Source organism: Zosterops lateralis (assembly GCF_965231275.1).
Source record: "Zosterops lateralis genome assembly, chromosome: 9".
In the NCBI taxonomy this organism is placed as follows: Eukaryota; Metazoa; Chordata; class Aves; order Passeriformes; family Zosteropidae; genus Zosterops; species Zosterops lateralis.
In genome coordinates this window covers 7817829-7837463 of record NC_139769.1, presented here as the reverse complement: position 1 = coordinate 7837463, position 19635 = coordinate 7817829, and the positions used below count along the sequence as shown (strand labels likewise).

The following is a 19635-nucleotide window of genomic DNA, read 5'->3' as shown; positions in this document are numbered from 1 at the left end:
AGCAGAACCATCTCCTACATTCCAGTGGGTGTCACCAATGGGTAAATGGGCAGGAGAAAGGACCACTGGTAAATGGGCACGAGGGGGAATGGGAGGAATCCTCACACCACAGAGCTATGTGGTGGACCTCACTGATGAGGCATGGGAAATGTTAGTCACAGTCCTGGCTGGCTTTTGATCCCCACTCACACCATCACCCTGTTAATAATTACAAGGGAAATAATTAAAACAAATGAGCACTGAAGTCCAGTGTGAGAAAATCAGCAGTTTGCTCAGAGCCATGAGCCAGCCAACCACAGCCACCACGGAGCTGCCTGAGCCACCAGGGAACATGCAAGCAGCCTTTGCAGTGGCAGATATAATCGTGGTGGTTCTGTACTTCGTCTTTATCCTTGTTGTTGGAATATGGGTGAGTCCCTGAGGGGGCCGGGGTTGGTTCTGCCTGAGCCAGAAAGGCTTCAATGCCCCCTGGACTCCTCCTGGGTACAAAGGGTTTGCCTGCAAATGCATTCTCTGCACGACTTCTCACAGGGCCTATTGAGCAAATTTGGGGGTGACAGGAATCCTTCTGTGAGCCTTCATTCCCACCCCACATGGGGACAGCAGTGGGATCACTCCCTGGAGGTTGTTCTGGGAATGATGCTCAACTCCTGTGCTGCAGAACAGTCTCACATCTGGGTGTGGACAGGCAGGAGGTGGAAGAAAAGTCTGGGTTGTGCTGGAGAAGACTGAAATGGGATCTTAAAAACTTGGGAAAGATTGTTGCTAATGATTTGTTCCTGTTGTTTGGCAAAGGCCTCTGTCACAGACACTGACTGCATTCTGCTTGGCTGAACTGTTTTTTCTTTCCCAGTTGGTCCATTCACAGAGAGGTCATTAAACAGGTCCAAGCAGCTTCTTGCCAAAGCACGACTGTCAGAAACCTGCACAAGAAGGGGCAGAAGCAGTGTGTGAAGCCTGGCATACTTAACAGATCCATACAGTTATTTTACGAGCTGGTGCTGAGGCCAGGCACTAAGGGTTCTCCTGGCTTGGTGTGACTCGAGGGTGGGTGAATGGAGGAAAACACTTTTTCCTGTTCTTTTTCCTGTGCTTCCAGTCATCAATACGAGCGAGCCAAGGGACCATTGGAGGCTATTTTCTGGCTGGACGATCCATAACTTGGGCACCTGTGAGTGAAATGCTTCCCTCTGTTCCTCATGGTTTGAAATTCCAGGTGTGAGAGCAGGTCTGGTGAAGGGACCCAATCTTCACATGTCCTGACTGTAATCTTGAGATGAAGGGAACAGGTGAAGGATCCATCAGGAATCATCCCACACATCTTTGCCAGTGGGCTGTAGCGTGGAGCTGCCAGGCCAAAAGGGTAGCTCAGCATCTTCAGGGTTTTCCAACTCTCAGTTTCTCTGCTAAAGTCAGCAGAGAAACAAATATAAAAATGTCCCCACTGATGAATGTTAGGGAATTCTGGCTGCCTCGCTGGGTTTGAAACTTTTTGGCCTCAACTCACCACTGATGTTCTCAAGTCAAGAGACCATTAGGTAATCCAGGAATGTGTTAACCAGTAAAGAGCATTTAGACACTGAATTATAAAAATAATCCCTAATCCCAGGACTTTCTGAGCCCTTGCTATTTAGAGTAGAGTTGAGTTTATTGACTAATGATGTAAAGGATATAAACTTCAAACCACTGAAGTATAAATCTTCACTATGAAAGAAAAAAATGATCAATTGAAGGTGCCTTTTCTTGGGAGTGAAAGGTACATATAAAGATAATTTACAGTTGGAAAGGAATAAAACCACCACAAGAATAAAGATTCTTCTCAGCCAATGCCAGACTCTAGAACCATAGATCTCTCCAGTGAGTCGTGGGTAACGGAATGCACTTCCCAATCAAAATAGTTTTTTTTCTTTTTTTTCCTTTGGCTGTGCATTGCCCATAAATTCTCTAGGCTAGATTTTCAGCCTCTTCCACCAGAGACACATGCACTTCCCTGAAATGTCATTTCTTAAATGTTCTTTAAACTTCTGTCTCATCCAAGTGACATTTAATGCAAAAGCTTAGCTTGATGGTCTTCTCTAGTTAGGAGGGGGAAAGCTAAAACACACTTAAATTGATTTCTTTTTTATCCCCTCAATCTTGGTTTGGTTTGGTTTGGTTTGGTTTTGCTTTTGTTTTTGTTTTGTTTTGTTTTGTTTTTTTAATTAAAAAATGCCCCAGACAAATCCCAAAACATCCTCACTGCTTTTGGCTCCAGCCACACGTGGCTACAGAGGCTGTTTGGTACAGGTCACCTCTTGCCTCTTCTGGACTCTTAGGTTCAGAGCAACCTCTAATGCAACAAATCAACCCAGATTTGTTTGTCAGAGCTGATTCCACCTCTGCAGCTCTCCTGGAGGCTCAGCTCCTTGTGGCCTTCACCTTGACTACATGAGTGGCTTATCTGTGTTTTATTATTGTTTTTATGAGTGACAGGTTTCACCTGTGCATTAAATGGCCTCAACTAAGCCCTGATATTAAAATGCTGCTCCTGTACAATGTATCTTTTTCATTTCTGTGTCTAATCTACATATCAGGAAAACGGCTCACATTTCTTGTGAGCACTGTTTACAAAGTCCTGTTGCAGCAACTTCTTTAACCAAGAGGTTCGTCAGACAGAAAAGAAAGCAGAGTCAGTGTGGGTGTTGATGTCATTTTACCTTGCCCAAAGGTGAGAAGCAGATCAGTGGATCATTCCTTGTTTCACATGTGGCAGGACTAAGGAGAGAAAAGCTCCTTGTAGGTGATGTGCCTAAAAGCAAAGTGTAGGACGAGAGGGCTTGACTTACCCATTGGGTAACTTTTCATTTGACCCTGAGAGAGGTTTGATGTTGGCATGCAGAAAGGAGGTGAGGCTTTGTGCCAGTGAAAGTAGTAATTCAGTCAGATATCCTTTTCCCTGTTTGAAAAGCCTTGCAGCTGGCATTCTGACCATGAGGGCGTCAAGGAGCCATGGCAGGGACAGCCCACCCTGCCCACAGCCTGCAGGCAAAGTTAGCCTAAGGCATGAGCATTTTCCAGCCTGCTGCAGAGATCTGTAGCTCTGAACCTACCTTGGACACTAAACACAAAAGACCTGCATGCTCCTAGCATATTCATGGCACAGTTCAGGAATCCCCTCCCTCAGCAGGAGCTCCAAGAGAGCACTCCTGTCACCATGGCTGTGTGAACCAGCACTACACATGTTCAGAGCACGACTCAAAGAGGCTGTCTGCAGGACATGGGGAGGCAGAGCAAGGGTCAGCAGAGTCAGAGATGGCACCTTGCTGGCTGCCTGACAAGGGAATGGAGAAATCCACCACGTTTCATGGACACAGAGGAATCTGTGGTGTCACCAGGCTCCCCTCCCTATGCTGTGCCCCAGTAGCAGGTGTGCTTCTCAGGAGAACCACTGGCAAAGTGAGCCCTGATTCTGAGATTAAGCTTTGCACAGGAGTGGGGGCAGTGGAAGGGAGCAGGAACATACTTGAAGATATAAAAACGTAGAGTTTTTGAGAGGTGAAGGACAACTCCACTCTCCCTTAGCACCCACCTGCCTGACTACAAGGAGATGGGATCCCAAAGAAAGAGACTTTCTCGGGGAAATGCTTGGGTTGATACAGAAGTTCCTCCAAGTGACTTTCTCAGTTTTATCCCTGTGCCCTGTGTTTCAGATTGGAGCATCCCTGATGTCGAGCGACGTGGGCAGCGGCTCCTTCATGGGCCTGGCGGGCACTGCAGCAGCTGGGGGCCTTGCTGTTGGGGGCTTTGAGTGGAATGTAAGAGTCACTTCTCTTGTCAACTAAGATGTCACTGTTTACAGGGGGATTGGGGTTTCTCTCCAAAATCAGGTGTTGAACAGTCTCAGCAGCAGCAGCAAGTGCTCAGCTCTCAGGAGAGAAGCCTCCAGACATTCCGACAGCCTTGGAAACATGAGATCTTTATTTTGGCTTAAGTGGAATTCACTAGAATTATTAGCTGTTTGCTCTGCCCAGTGCTACCTGGCCTTATTTTCCAGCTTTAGTCTGCACTTGTGAAGATGAAAAGAAAGGATAATGAAAGCTGGAAAAACACTTGGATAATCACAGGATTCTGGGTACAGAAAGCTGAATAAAAAAGCAAGAAGAAGCAGCATGTGCTCCTATATTCACTGTAAATCCATGAGAATCAGCAACACTCTCTTCACCTGGCAGCTGCCAAAATGTTGCATCTCTGGGGTGAACATCTGGATGTGAAGGCAGGTCATACTCTGCCCTGTTGAGGTGGCCTGGAAAATTGCCACTGACACCACACAGAGCATGAAAACCAGGCCCTTGGTGTGTGGTGCTAATGAAATTTGTCAGCTGATGAGGAGGGAGATTCGTGCCAGCCTCACAAGAAGCATCACTCACCTAACTCTGAATCTCTTGCCTACCTCAGCAGAGAGTGTAAATAGTGCCAAGCACAGGCAGGGCCCACCAAAAGCTCTCTCCTGGGCTATGTATTCACTGCAATGTTTTTTTCTAGACCATTAAGGTCACCTTGAAATCCCTTGTGAAGAAAACAGAGACTGTGTTCAGCCTGGTGCATGTAGGACGTAATATTGCTCTACTCAAAGGAAATCTATTCAAGTCACTTTAGAAGCTCGGGAAGACAAGACTGTGTTTCAGGGCAAATCTAACTTCATGAGTTCAGATTAATTTATTTCAGATTGGAAAGAGAACTTCCATATGCCATTACTCTCTCCCTGTGCCATGGGACATCATTCAGCTGGAGGGATCATATGAGCATCTTTCACCTCAGCCAGTCTCTGCCACTGCAGGAGCCATGGCTGTTCTCAATCAGTCACAATCTCTGCTCACAGGGATCAGGTTTTTTCTGAACACCTAAATAACTGATCAAAATAAATGGAAGGATGAAAGAGAATGGCCAGAGACAAACAGGAGGTGAGGTTTGATGACCCAATGACTTTCATTTACCTTTCAAATTCTCCTCCTTGGGCTTTTACTGGGAATCAGAGAAGAACTATATGAGCAATGCCTTTACTCTTTCCAAAAGACTCTTCACCTGTGGCAAAGCAACTAAAGTGCCTCTTTATCTACCAGTGACAGAAGCACATCTGCACCAGCCTGCAAGGAGAACATCCCAGCAGAGTCTTGCTGTTGCTTATTTTTATGCTCTGCAGGGACAGTCTGCTGCCTCAGCCTCATCACTTGCTAATCAAGCAACAAACAGATGCTCCCATCCTGCTCTGAATCACTTAACTCTTCACTGCCACAGCATCAATGGTTTTAAAGGCTACCAAATGCACCAGCACCTTTCAGAGAACCAGAGCAACAGAATACACCATCTTGCTCAAAAGACCAGGGGATGGAAGAGGAAGTGACACCCATGACAGGGAGAAATACAGGCCTTAGGAGGAGATCTTCAAAAGCTTCTAACTGAATTGTAGTAATTCCTCCAGCTGCTGCCTCATCTTCTTAGCAGGGAGAAAAAGTCAGTCTGCTTCTCAGATACATTGCATGGCACTGTACCTTTCTGCTTTCTTAGGATGGCCCCTGACAGAACAGGGGGAAAAGCTGTTCCCATATGTTGAATCCTGTGTATTTATTGTCTGTCTCTTTAACAGGCCATCTGGCCACTGCTGGCTCTGGGCTGGATCTTCGTGCCTGTTTACATCGCAGCAGGAGTTGTCACCATACCTGAGTACCTGAAGAAGAGGTTTGGAGGGCAGAGAATACAAATCTACATGTCCGTGCTGTCCCTGATTCTCTGTATATTCTTCAGGATATCCATATGTATCCAGCTGAAAACAACCCTTGTGTCTAGGGCAGGGATTGGGCACCCTGGTACAAGGCAGGGCTGCTCAGAGAGAACTCCTTGGAAGGAGCAGCCCTGCTCCCAGGAGCAGCAGCAGTGTGTTAGTGTGCGGCTCTTGCCTCTGTATTGATCATGGAGACCTTTCCTAAGAGAGACAGAGCCCCCATTCAACAGCAACGCACAGTGAGAACTTCACAGGGATGTGCAACTAATTACTAAACAGTCTAAGTACAATGGGCTGTCTGCCTGCTTTTCCTCTTCTATCACATCAAACCTTCATCAGAGATAGAGGAAGGGCTGCATTACTCCATCTGAAAATCTGTCTGGCTGCATCTTGTAGAGATTAAATTCTCTTAAATTATCATGAACCTGCTGTTGTTCTTATAGTTTTAAGCATTAGGTATTTTATGGCTGTTCTTCTCTCTTTCTCTCACTTCTTTTGCACAAAAAGGGGTCAGTGAAAAGGAGGTAGCTTCTGGCTTAAGACAAAACTCAGCCTCTTTTCTGAATTGCTTGTAATAGTGTACCCTGCTGGTAACCAAAACCCAGTGTAGCCTACTGGGTGTTTCCCTCTTTTAAATGCCATTCAGAAAGAAATAGAAGTTATGCTCAGATATTTGCTGAGAACTACCTGTGCCCTTGGAGGAAGAGAAATGTATTTGAGAGTCCCATTATCGGGACTGAAGATGTCAGTCCTTTGTGTCCAGCTGATTATCCCAAGGTCAGTACAAGGCAGTTTTCACTAGGCCCTTCTGAAATATTCAGATGTCAAATTGCCTTGGGAGACACTGGCTGAAGACAAAACACTCCTGTGGCTTCAAGGTCCTTCTCCCAGACTTATTATGTCTCAGCTCCTGGGAGGGGCATTAAGAGCAGTTCCAGGCTGGGAGTGTGGGACAGATTGCCTCCTCTAATGGGCAGCTCTTGGTCATGTCACCCACAGCTGTCTCCACTGCCTCCAGCTTTGCTCTCTGGGATCAAAGCATTGCCCCTGGTGGCAATGAGTGAGTGATGCAAAGAACCTCTTCAAGCCTCTTTACCCGTGAGGGATCAATGGCAAGTCTCTTGTGCAGCAGCCCACAGTGAGCACAGGCACACAGTGAAGGTATGAAACAGAGTTGTCTTTCAGAGTGACCTTCAGCAGAGCAGTATTTGCCAGTGCTTTTCAGAGCAGGACCCTGGCCCCCATCACTGCTGTTTCATCTCAGTGCTTTCTCCTCTGTGCAGCCAATTCACGCGTGGCTGAGGGATGTGGCTGGGGGGGTTTATGGCCATGACAGGTGCTTTCTATTAAGCAGAGCTATTGTTTATCGAGAGCTCATTTAGCGGCTGGCTGGACAGCAGGCACTTGGTTACAAGAAGGATTTTTCTCCCTGTGCTTTCTGCCCAAACATAGGTCAACAACCAGAGCACTGCAGAATCTTCTGGGCTTGCAAAGAAAAGAGAGGTCTCAATAAACAGTGTTGTCAGAGGACTGTTCCTGCATGGCTACAGAGATGGTTGTGTTTCCTGCTGGGAAGCCAAACCCCAGAAGGGGCAGGGATTCCTGTGCTGTACTGGCTGTTGTTGGAGTCCAGGGCATCCCTCTGGGTGCCCTGGGAAGTCACAGACCTCGGTAGAGAGGCCTGGGACCTGAAAAAGAGGGTCTGGGGTCTGTGCAAGGGGGGTTTGCCTGGCACAGAGCCCAGGAAAACACAGGCTTTGATTTTGGTCCATGTGAAAATCATGTAACACAGAGAAGAATTGCAAGTCACAAATGTGTAACAGAGAGTAGTGTAGTTATCACCATGCAGAAGATTTTGTAGTTTGGGTTTTTAGAATGTAGATGCAAAGGGACAAGATGGTGGTTTTAGGGCAGTGCCCTGGGTTCTTCTTCTTCTCCCTTGGCATCCATCTTCTGCAGTGACGTGGGCATGAAGTAGTTTCAGTGGATTGGATCAGAGTAGAAATGACCCTGTTAGTATAGGTGATAGACATCGGCATAGAATTGTAAACAATAGGTACGTAGTTATCTGTATAAGAGGTAGCAACCTCCCATCACAGAGGGGAGTCACCTCGTGTCCGAGCTGCCATGAACACCTTGGCCAGACACAGGAGGGGAGTCACATTGTGTCCAAGCTGCTTAGAAGATCTTGGCAGGACACAGAGAATTGTAAGATAAGAACTAATAAACAATGCGAGAAACCAGAAAACCAAGACCTTGAGACTCCTCATCCTTCTCACGCCGAACACCGAGCACCGAGCTCAGCACAGAACACAGAGACACAGTCAGACAGCAGACCCTAAATCCTTCAGAGGTCAAGAGGGAAAATCATTCCCTCTCCCTTCATGCCCACAGGAACCACCACCAGCCTTGGAATCTCAGGTGAGAAACAACCAGATTAAACCCTAAGAGGTTATGCCTGTTATGTCTCACACCTGCTGAGGTCAGGGCTTGCAGTTCCTCCTCGCTTTTAAGGGGCTCATTTCAGATACAGCAGATGGAATTCTTGCCCCGCCCCTTCTGTCTCCCTTGGCAAAGGTCTTCACCTGTATCTCACCCATACCAGACTTGCTGGTGTCCTTCTACCATCTTTCCCAACATAAACATCTCCCATATCCCCTTCTGCAATTTTCAATGATGTTATCTGTGTAATTCCAGGTTTCATCTGTCCAGCCAGATTCTGGTGTCCCTCTCTGCCAGAAGGTCCAAACAAAACACAGCTGATGGGGGTTCCTGAATTTCTAGTGAGGTCCTCAGCAGGTATAACCTGTTTTTCTGGAGTCACTCTAATATGCTCAACTGCAGGAACAGAAAAACCACCTGTTGACCTTCTCAGATAAACAAATCATGGTACAAGACAGCAGTGACTCTTTAGGAGTCTTTCAGGAGGGAGTGTCTCTTGGACCATGAGGCCACCAAGACGTGGCCCTGGGAAGAATAAGGTCTGTGCTATCTCCCTCTCTTTCCTTCCTGTGTCTGCCTGTGGATACATGGGCTCTGCCATTCATGCATGTCTTCACAGTCACTAAAAGAAGTGGCAGTTTTCACCAGTCCTTCTCTGTGTCAGCCAGGATTCTGTGACTCAAGATTGTCTTTATTCTGATGACTTTTTAGTCCCTTGGTGTAGCACCTTCATTTTCACCCTCCCACTCTCCCAGATCCTGAAAGCTCTGACCTGGAGGAAAGTTTTTCCTTACAGCAAAACAAGGTTCACATTGCCAAGAGTCCCAACAGCTCTTCCAGTTCACCTTCCTGGTGTCCTCCCCTGTCAGTGCTTTCAGCTGCAGAGGGCTGCAGGCTGCTTTATTAGATTTCAATTGCACAAAGCACTACTAATGTCAGACTGTCCTTGGGGATTTTTTTTATTCCAGGCAGACATTTTTGCTGGAGCATTGTTCATCCAAGTCACTTTGGGCTGGAACCTCTACTTGTCCACTGTGCTCTTGCTAGCAGTGACTGCTGTCTACACCATTGTTGGTAAATAGCTGGTTTCAAAGAACATATTATAAACTGGAGCCTAGGATGTAAGTTTCCCATTTCCTACAGAGGAGAAAGAGTAATCAGGTCCTGGTCGGTGGGAGAGATTGCCCCAGTTGCTGGTAGTACCTGCCTTGTCACCCATTGTAGACCTTTGACTCTTCCCCTCTCCCCTCTTGGCCCAAGGGAAAGTGGTATGGGGGGAACATCACTGTTTTTAGAGGATTTTCTAACACTGCACAAGGCTCTTGACTCCCTCTGTGCAGGAAGTTACCACTGCCCATGTTTGCTATTTTGTTCCCTTTCTGCAAAATTAGCAACTTGAGCTGTTAAGATGCTGAGCTGCCTCCAAGTTGTCTCAAGAACATGGAAAACCTTCCACACTGCTCTCATGGCAGGGCTTGTGACAGCTGTGGGCTCCAGGGGACCAGTTCAGTGCCAGCTTCTCCCAGTGGGTCTGTCCTGAAACCACAGGGCTGGGGCTAAAGAAAGCATTTTTCCAGGTGAGGTTCCTGTTTCCCTAAGCATGGTGACACACTGACTGCTGTCTCTGCTTCTTCTGGCAGGGGGGTTGACTGCTGTGATTTACACAGACCTGATGCAGACCATAATCATGGTGGTGGGAGCTTTCGTCCTCATGTTCATAGGTAAGGGCAACCTGCAGTAACACCACACAGCAATTTAGTGGTCCCAGGGCCACTAAAGGCACCTCAGCAGAGTGCCTCACACTTCCCTGTGTGGTGCAAAAATGAGTTTCAACCACTCACAGAAGTGGTGCCAGCACAAGTCTCACTCTCCAAGCCATCACACTTTCTTCATCCTTTGCACTAACTGTATGGAGCTCAGGCTCTGGATAACTTCACCTCACTGGAGTTGCCAAAGAACTTTGAAACATCACATTCTCTGAGCTTTCATTAAGCCCATATCAACTCAGAGAAATCCTGCTGACTTCCACTGTTGACTTTTGGAGTTACTGTGGATTCATGTGGGTGTAACTGAGTGTTATGAAAAAATAAAGAGCAACAAGGCAATGACCATCATCAGTCTTTGTCTTAAGCCTTCTTGGCAAACAGAAATATCTAAACGAGGTATATATTTTTTTTATGTTATACTTTCCAGCTCTAGCTCTTGTGGAGTGTAAAGGTAAAAACTAGATACTGATGACATTGCAGGGATTAGGATTATGAAGATTTTCCTGCACTGATCCTCTTCCTGAATGTATTGTTTAAACCACAAGGACTGTGGGCAAAATTCCACTGACTTCTGTAGTGAGATTTGACCGCAAAAACTTTGACCGCAAAAAGCAAGGGTAGAATGAAAAGTAAAGGAGAGAAGAGGAAGATAAAAGAAAAGTAATCACGAGACTCAGATAATAACTTTGCATGATGCAACAGCCCTTAAACCACTAGCATTTTCTTTACAGGATTTGAAAAAGTTGGCTGGTATGAAGGACTTCAGGAGAAGTATATGACAGCAATACCAAAGGTCACGGTCCCAAACACAACCTGTCACCTCCCACGTGCAGATTCCTTCAATTTGTTCAGGGATCCCATCACAGGAGACCTTCCCTGGCCTGGCCTTATGTTTGGTCTTACTGTGGTGGCGATTTGGTGCTGGTGCACTGACCAGGTAAATAAAATCTTTCTTTCCCTCAGCAGACAAACCACTACAGTGTTATTTTCAGTCCCCTCCTCAGTCTGTGGATTTTTGAGCTGAAAAATCACTGTGCCTCAGTGTGCAGGAGCTGATGATTTTTTTACTGGTCTAGACCAGAATGTCTCACTCCTTCCACCTTCTCAGCAAGCTGCTAATTTGATGCACTTCATAGTGCAGTGAGAACAGGCTGTTTTCATCCATCTTTATCCCACTGTGGGCTGGTGAGTACTGGGAGTCTTCATGCAGTTAGCATGACAAGGATATAAAAATGTGAATCTGGAGCTGGCTGTGCTGTGACCTTGAGTAGACCTCCAGACAATATCCCTCCATTCATATTCCCAGATGTCTCGTGTCCCTTATTCCTTTTCAAGCTACAAAAAAGGAAAGCTGTGTGTGTTTCTCGGGACGTGGTGCTTCTGTACTTTCAGATGGGATAATTATGAAACCTCACCACTGAGCTTTGACCAAAACACCCCCAGTCTGTTTCACTCCGTGTCTCTTGCTGCCATACAGCTGCTGTCTGCAGCCCTCAAGGTGGCTTCATTTCAGCCAAGGGTGAAATCATTCCTGTAAAGGAAATTTCCACACTCCTCTCTCCTCTAGCCTGTGGACTGAGCTCTAAAGGGTGGCAGCAGGCTGCAGTCAGTGAGGTGGGAAAGCTGTCCTTGGCATGAAAAACACACTGGGATCCTGGGGATGAAAGTCATCTCTGAGAAGGAGAGACAGAGAGAATGGATCCTGCTCTCTCTGCTGTGCTTCTGTTTCATTCTCTGCTCCCTTTCTGCACTGCTTGCAGGTGATGGTCCAGAGAGCTCTCTCTGCCAAGAATCTCTCCCATGCCAAAGGTGGATCAGTGTTTGCAGGATATCTGAAACTCTTCCCTGTGTTTTTCATTGTCCTGCCAGGAATGATCAGCAGAGCTCTCTTCCCAGGTTAGCCTTCCCATCTTTCTTAACATGGGACTCCATACCTGCTGTGACCACTAGTGCCACACAGGTCTGCCAGCACTTTTACACCTTAGAAACTGCTGTCCTGCAGGCATGTTCATAGAGATTCCTGTTGCACTGTGGTGTTCCCAAGCCCTTCCTCCAGTTCTCCTACAGTAGCCGTAAGGGGCATTCTTTGCCATATAGTTCCATGCTGAGGACATTGCATTCATTGCTCTATCTGGAGGGAGCCAGTAAAATTAATTTCATGGAGCACTGAGGTTGTTCTTCAGGTCCTATGGATTACATCCATTAGGTGTTTTGGAGAGTTTTAGCAACCTGCCACACAGATTCATTTCAGGCGATTAGGCTAAACAAGCCTCCGTTCTATCCCAAGGAGCTCTCATTGCTGGTTTCTCCAGAGCCTTCCCCTTTCCAGGAAGAATAACTTGGTTAGAAGGAGCACTCCCAGAGGAAAGAGCCTATTCCCCAGATTTCCTAAATAGGAGTAAGTGAGCCTCCAGCAGCCCTGGGAACACAGATGACAGGTTCATGGAAACAGTCCAGTTCCCACAAGTGACAAATCATCAAGGATTACTGTTATGCAACACCCAGCAGAGTTTTAGCTGTATCCTGAACAGAATTTCAAAATGTCATCTCCAAGTTTCACCTTGATTATATGATATAAAGTACTTCCCAACCCCACTCACTGTAGCTGTATTCCACCTCTGAAGTTACATGAAACTACAAAAGGCATCAGGATTTGTTCCCTTGATCTAAACAACCGATGGCTCAGTGCGGGTTTGCGCTGACTCCTTGTTCTTTCCTTGTGTTCCACAGATGAAGTGGGCTGCGTGGACCCCGAGGTCTGCAAAAGGGTCTGTGGAGCTGCTGTGGGTTGTTCCAACATTGCCTACCCCAAACTGGTGATTGAACTGATGCCTGATGGTGAGAAACACCATGTGGAGCTGAGCTTGAGCCAGGCTCTGCATGGGGGGGGATCAGGCTGCCCTCACCCATCCTGCGGTTGGGGAAATCTTACTGCAGCAAACAGACAGCAGGATGGAAAACATAGTGCTCAGAGGCCCAAGGCCCAGTCCTGATTCCCCTTCTGTGTTTTGCTCCCTCAGGGCTCCGGGGTCTGATGATTACAGTGATGATGGCAGCCCTGATGAGTTCCCTCACCTCGGGTTTCAACAGCAGCGGCACCCTCTTTGCAATCGACATCTGGCAATGGATCTGCAAGCAGGCCTCCGAGCAGGAGCTGATGATTGTGGGAAGGTCCTTGCATTTATTTATGTCTCATTCCTCTCATCATCTGTTCTGAGTGCAGCTTTGACATCCTCCAGGCTGGACTCAATGAGAAAAATCTGGTTCCTGCAATATAGAGCAGGAGCAGAGCTTGGGAAAGAGCATTGCATTTTCCAGCTTCATCTTCCATAGGCCTGGTCAAGGTGAAACTCTGAGTGTTTCACTGAGCTAAGCAGATAATTGCCTCTTTTCTTTCTAAACTTATTATAAATACTGCTTTAAATGTAACTTTTAGAGAAGCCAAAAGTGCTCTTGAGCCATTGTCACCACAGGTCTATAAAAATGTTATTTTAGCATCAGACAGGAGTAATATGTTGCAATTTTTTTTTTTTATTTTTTTTTTATTTTTTTTTTTTTTTTTTTTCCCCAGGGAAAAGTGCAGAGCTGAGCCTCCCAGCTTTCTGTCTCTGTGATAAGTTGTAGTGTCCCTGCATTTTATCAGGGGCATACAAAGTTCTCCTCCAGACAGGGCAGTTTAGGCTGCATTCAGTGTGGAGGTTTTGCTCTCCAGCCATGAGCATTCTGTTCTAAACTTTGCTGAGGCTGAAGGCTGCAGGCAAACTCACACTTTCCCATGGCAGACTGGCTACAGGACAAGTACCTCCTGCTCAGCAGAATGGACAAACCTCTGTGGCAGAGAGTGCAAAGGCAGAGGAAGGTTACAATATTCACCTGAGACCCCAAACACGATTTTATTAAGTAGCAAATGAGTTGGAATTTGGCAAAGGCAAGAGACTGAGCACATTACCTGCCTGGAAATGTGGCAGAAAGATACAGCTTCCCTAAGCTACCAGCTCCCTCTTTCTGTCCTATCCAAGAGCAAGGTCATTGAAGACCACGTCACGCTTTAGCACACACCAGGCTTGCACTGGGAGAACAATTTTCTCTTTTCCTGTGTACACAAGGAAAGGTTCTTGAGAGTGACCTGTGGATTTTTTTTCTTAGAGAACTAAAAGAGCAGATGGGAGTGTGTTTTGCTGCAAATTACCTACAAAGTTAATACAGTTTTATCCTTCTCTTTCAGAATCTTCATTGTCATCCTTGCAGCCATCAGCATTCTCTGGATCCCAATCATTCAGACAGCCAACAGTGGAAAGCTCTTTGACTACATTCAGTCCATGGCCAGCTTTCTGTCCCCACCAGTCACAGCCCTCTTCATCTTGGCAATCTTCTGGAAGAGGGTTACTGAGCCTGTAAGTGAAGTGTCAACAACCAACTGATAGGTGTAAAATAAACAAATATCTCTTCCCTCAGCACTCAGCCTTAGAGACTCTTTAAACTTGGAATCAGTCCAGCTCAAGTGTGACAATTAGACAGCCTTTCCTGGCCTGCATGAATGGATCTTAGCCCAGTCTCTGGTGGCTCTGGGTTTGCTTCTAAGAAGTCACTGCAAGTGGTACTTTATGGCAGTTCCATTTGAAAGCATGAAAGGGAAGTCGTTCTGCCATTTAGGGATGATGTGCCAAAGTCTCATTGGAGGAGTGCTCTTAGGAGGAGATTCTTGCATTGTTTGTGCTCTATGTGCTCCATGTTCAAAGGCAGAGAGAGAAAAAAAGGATTTTTATCGGAAAATTCTCCTTTGATGCACTTCAGTGTGGATTTCCATCAGGCATAAAAAGTCTTGGGAAGGAGGGAGAGGAGAGGGAAAACTACAACCAGAGGTAATTTGCAGTGACCTTTTCTCTGTGCTTGCCTTTTCTCAGGGTGCTTTCTGGGGCCTCATGATTGGGCTTGCTGTTGGTGTGGTTCGACTGATTATGGATTTAGTTTATACGGCCCCGTCTTGTGGGGAGGAGGACAGGAGACCAGCTGTGCTAAAGGACGTGCACTATCTCTACTTTGCTCTCATCCTCTGCGCCCTCACTGCCATTGCCATTGTCTTCATCAGTCTCTGCACCCCACCCATCCCTGAAGAAAAGGTAAGTGACTTGCAGCCATTTGCCTCCACAAGGTCCCTGAGATCTGCCCTTTCCTGTTCCTGCAGTGGCTAACAAATGGTGTGTAATGCAGAGGCTGCCAAGAAGCCCTTGCTCCTTAGCTCTCCCTATTCCCCAGGCCACAGAGTGTTAATGCTGCTGAGCACTGAGTGCTTCAAATGGAGTGTGAGTTCCCATGCTGTGCCCAGAGCTGGGCAGACATCACAGCCCATCAGAACTGGAATAGAAAGCAAGGAAGAAGGGGAAGGAGATGAAATCACATTACAGAGCACTGCTGAGGAGGAATTAAATCTATCTAATTGTAGCATCTAGCCTGTTTCAGCAGAGCCAGCATCAATCTTGCAGGCAAACAAGATTAATTTTTTTTGCAACATGGGCATTTAGGAAAATAACATTTTGTCCCAATGTGATCTCAATTAAATTTAATCACTTTGAGGGAAGCGCAACTTTCTTTTACTTAGCACATTAAAATGGTGCAGAGTTGGGAGGTTTTACACTGTTAACCCTTCAAGCAACTCTTCCCAGTCCCAAGTTTTAAAGCAGCTGCCAATACAACAAAACTGCCACCTACCTCTCAGCAAAGGTTACTGGATAGATTAAACAGACCTATTATTTCCTGTCCAAGTGCATGAGAGAGAAAATGCTGTGATGGCATCAATCTGTTGCTTCCTCATAACTTGTAAAGCATTAAGCAGCTCCATCGGCGTTTGATGGAATGTTAGAGGTGTCAAAGACACCGTGCTCGTGAAGATTACATGAAAGCAGGTGCTCAGATAGGGGAGAGGAGGGGGGAGAGAGGCTGTCTTTGTGTCTGCTTGGAGATAAACTCTCAGCTTTTATTAGCTATCAGAGGATCCACATGGGAGAGAGAAATACTGGCAAGGAGGCACCATTAGTTCTGCTGCTTACGTTGTTCATGACTGCTCAGGGGTGGCCAGATGGTTGCCAACAATTAATTACTGTGGTTTAATGAGTTCCCACTCATCATCTGACCTGTGATAGCTAAACATATGCAGTGCTCCCTGCCCACAGCAATAGCAGGGTAAGATGCATTAACACAGCACTGGTGAACAGTGAGCACCAAACCAGCAGTTCAGGAGATGGAGAAACTGGTCCCAGCTCCTCCAGGCTTTTTAGTCTGATCTCAGAGCCATGAAAACAATTCAAGCATCTTCCAAGAGAGGGAATTCGGCATGGAGTTCTGAAAGAATTAGAGACAGAGAGGTTGCGATCCCAAGAGATTCCCCAGGGGAGATTTTCAGTGGTATCTCTACTGAAATGTGTGAGTTTATAGGTGCTGGCTGTAAGTGACCTTATTTGACACAGCCTTCAAAGAGCCAGGGGTATGGGCAGGGAGGGCAGGGTTTTGTCTGAAGCAGCTGTGTGCAGTTATCCCAGAAGAACACAGGATGGGAGGTGGTGGCTGCCCTGCCTCAGGGACCTCTGGAGAGCCACGGATGGAGGAGAGCTTGCTGAAGGGCAGCACTGGCCAGGAACTAACATCAGCTGGACGTTTGGGGGGAAATTTTCTCCATGGGGATGTTCATGATAGCCTTTTGGTATGCCATGGACCCCACATAGTGCTGAGCTCAGTGCCTGACCTCTGTGTAAGAAATTCTATTGCAGAAAATGAATGAGAATTAACGGTGCTGCCTGGACACAGAGACCCAGGTCAATCATCTGATATTTGTGATGACCATCCCTTGTGCCCCCTGCCCCTCACTATCTTCCCACTACAAGGAAAATGGCACAGACTGCCAGGAAATTCGTGCCACTCAGCAGTAGCTCATTCTCTCTTTCCATAGCTCAGTAGGAATGGGAGAGTCTGTCTCCATTTCCTCTTGTCTGATTCCATTCAGTTTCTACTACTTACCTCTGGTTTCAACAGGAAATGTCTGCCCTTGTTCCTCAGAGAGCAGCCAAAGGGAAGGCGTGGGGTTTAACTGAAGTAGGAGACAACACTGCTGGGTTTCTGCCTGTCTGGCACAAATCTGAGTGGGCAGCACTGAGACCAAAATTTTCCATTTTCCTGGGCCAGATTCACCCCAGGATTTGCCCTGGACATGAGCAGAGGTGCAGGTTTAAACCATCACTTCTGATGACATGGTTTCTCATGGTTTGCCCCCTCATCTCCAGTGACTCTGTGGCTGTGCTGGGCTGGCTCAGGGTCAGAAGTGTTTGGGGAAGGAAGGGCAGGAGGTGGAGATCAGGGTGGATATGCAGGGCTCTGACTGTCTGGATAGAAAGTGGCACATGGCTTTTATGTTTGGCCATTATTTACTTGGCATGCAAGTGGGCAAACCTGTGGTGAAGAGCCTGAGTGTTGCTGTGACAGTGGCTGGGAGGGGGAGGCCGTGCTGGGTGTCCTGTAGGAGGATCTCTGAAGCTCTGGATCTTCCTGGTCAATCCATTCCCTTCTTGAGCCTCAGATATTTCTCACCTACGACTCGCATGGGGCTGGTTGTGCTTCTCCTTAACTGCAGTGCTTGGAGATGGAATGATGAAAGACATGGGACAAGAGCTAGGAATTGTGGCATTTGTTTTGTCAAGCGAAGAGAGTAGAAAAACAAGCTGGCAAAGACAAAACCGAGGAAATAGAGTGATAGATCATACCTCAGCAGATGTAAATCACCACAGCTCCATTGCCTGCAAAGACCAGGAACAGCTGTTGAGCACAGTTATGTCACTTTGCACCAGCTGAGGATCTTCACTGGACAAGTTTAAATATTGAATCTCAGTGCTTCTGAGATAGTAAACGGGCAAAAGGAGCAAAGAGATTTGTATCTGATGTTAAGAGTGCTACAGCTAATGTTCTTGGCTTTAAATGAATTACAATCTGAGAAGTGCAAGCTGTAGCATTTTCTCCTGCTGTTTTGGACACTCTCCCATCCCTGTGGTGATTGATGCTGTGCTGGAAAACAAGTATGCAAGGAATTTGTTTGGTATGCTCCAGAGTTCATATGTCTTCATTGTAGGTAGTCCATATTGTGTCACACCGTCCTTGAAAACCCTGCAAAAGAGCTTACAATTAAATTTGAGACTATGAAGCTGAAACACAACTGTCAGGTGCCAGATGGCATTTTGGAACAGAAGGATTTATTCTAGTTTACAAACAACAAAAGAAAAACTTTGCTGAGTTCTTGCAAACTGCCTTGTCCAAGGAGACGGTGAGGGAGAAAAGGGAGGGGAAGAGCTCAGAAAGCACTGAGTGCTGCACCAGCAGGTCAGCTCCCCAGGGATCAGGGCTCACCCAGAGAGGCTGATGGCCTGGCAATTTCACCTTCTGCACTCTGGGCTTGGGATCTTTTCCCTGTGTCTTGAGGTCTGGCTTGCTCTAGGATAAGAGTTTTAGAACTTGGGCCCTGATCCTTGCAAATAGGAAGCTGCTTCTCCAATGTCTGCTAAAGGTTTAGTCCTCAGAGACAAGGATGGAAAAAGTTATTTTAAAAAATGGAAGGAGAGAAACCAGATTATTTCACATTTTTTCTCATCTTTTCAACTCCGGATGGATAGTGCCAACCTTCTTACCCCAAGTGTGGGCACCTGTGCAGGAAGGGAGGGAGGGAAAGTGGGAGATCACCCCAAACAGGACTCAGCTCCCCCTTGGACCTGTGCCCCCCAGGGAGGGAGATGTCTGGGTGGCCACACTGGGGCAGACAGGCAGTGACCAGTTTCTCTCTGTTCCATTTTGCAGCTGGACAGCCTCACGTGGTGGACCAGGCACAAAAAAGCACCTGCCATAAACCTGGAAAATGGCAAGAGTGAAGAAGCTCAGACTAAAGCAGAAGACAGAGAGAAGGACATGGTGGAAACTGCAGCTTCAGGTGAATAAGGAGGAGCCAGGTAGGGATCTGTCTGTGAACAAACATCCTCATGTCCCTGGGAGTGCACAGCCAGGATCCCATGCAAATCCCTAAAGTTCATGAGGGGGACCCTGGTGCATTCACTGGAGCTGGGGCTCCAGTAGATTCCAACAGCCATGTTTTGGTCCCTCTCTCGCAGCAGCCAAACCCTCCTGGTGGAAAATGATGTATTTGTGGTTCTGTGGTCTGTCCACTGGCCCCACGCCCAGCCTGTCCGAGGAGGAGAAAGCTGCCCTGCAGCAGAGATTCGCCAGCATCGAGGAGAAGCCCCTGTGGAGGCACGTGTGCAATGTCAGTGCCATTCTCCTCATGACCATCAACATCTTCCTGTGGGCATATTATGCCTGAGCTGGGGTCAGGAATCACATGGCTTTGGTTGCTGTCACCTTTTGTCTAAGCTGGGAGCATCAGGTGACAGAGCTCCTGCTGACTGTCCCTGAGGCGCTGGAAACACAGAGGCACACAACACAGAGCTGGTCTTGCCTTTGCAATATTCAGTTTCAAGCAAGCAGTGCCCAGATCAGAGGGTGCCTCAAAACATTTAGAAGAAATCAAGTTACCAGCAGTGATTAACAGCTGGCAAATGTCTAATAATAACAGGTGCATTTTTAGTGCATTTAGAAATATCAGGGCTCTCACCTCATCACCCTCGGCCACAGAGACCCTCA

At 47.0% G+C, this 19635-nt stretch overlaps 1 protein-coding gene across 1 annotated transcript; it reads left to right on the top strand.

Moving 5' to 3' along the window:
• Nucleotides 1–280: 280 nt before the first annotated feature.
• On the top strand, nt 281–19315 carry LOC310912456 (sodium/glucose cotransporter 4-like; the record flags this gene model as incomplete). The annotated part of the gene is given in 15 exon segments (XM_083867045.1): nt 281–409; nt 1100–1171; nt 3690–3794; nt 5624–5792; nt 9173–9274; nt 9841–9921; nt 10698–10903; nt 11727–11862; nt 12697–12804; nt 12987–13137; nt 14192–14360; nt 14871–15086; nt 18799–18933; nt 18935–18947; nt 19107–19315. Coding segments are annotated over 15 exon segments (2001 nt in total).
• Between the last annotated feature and the right edge of the window lie 320 nt (nt 19316–19635).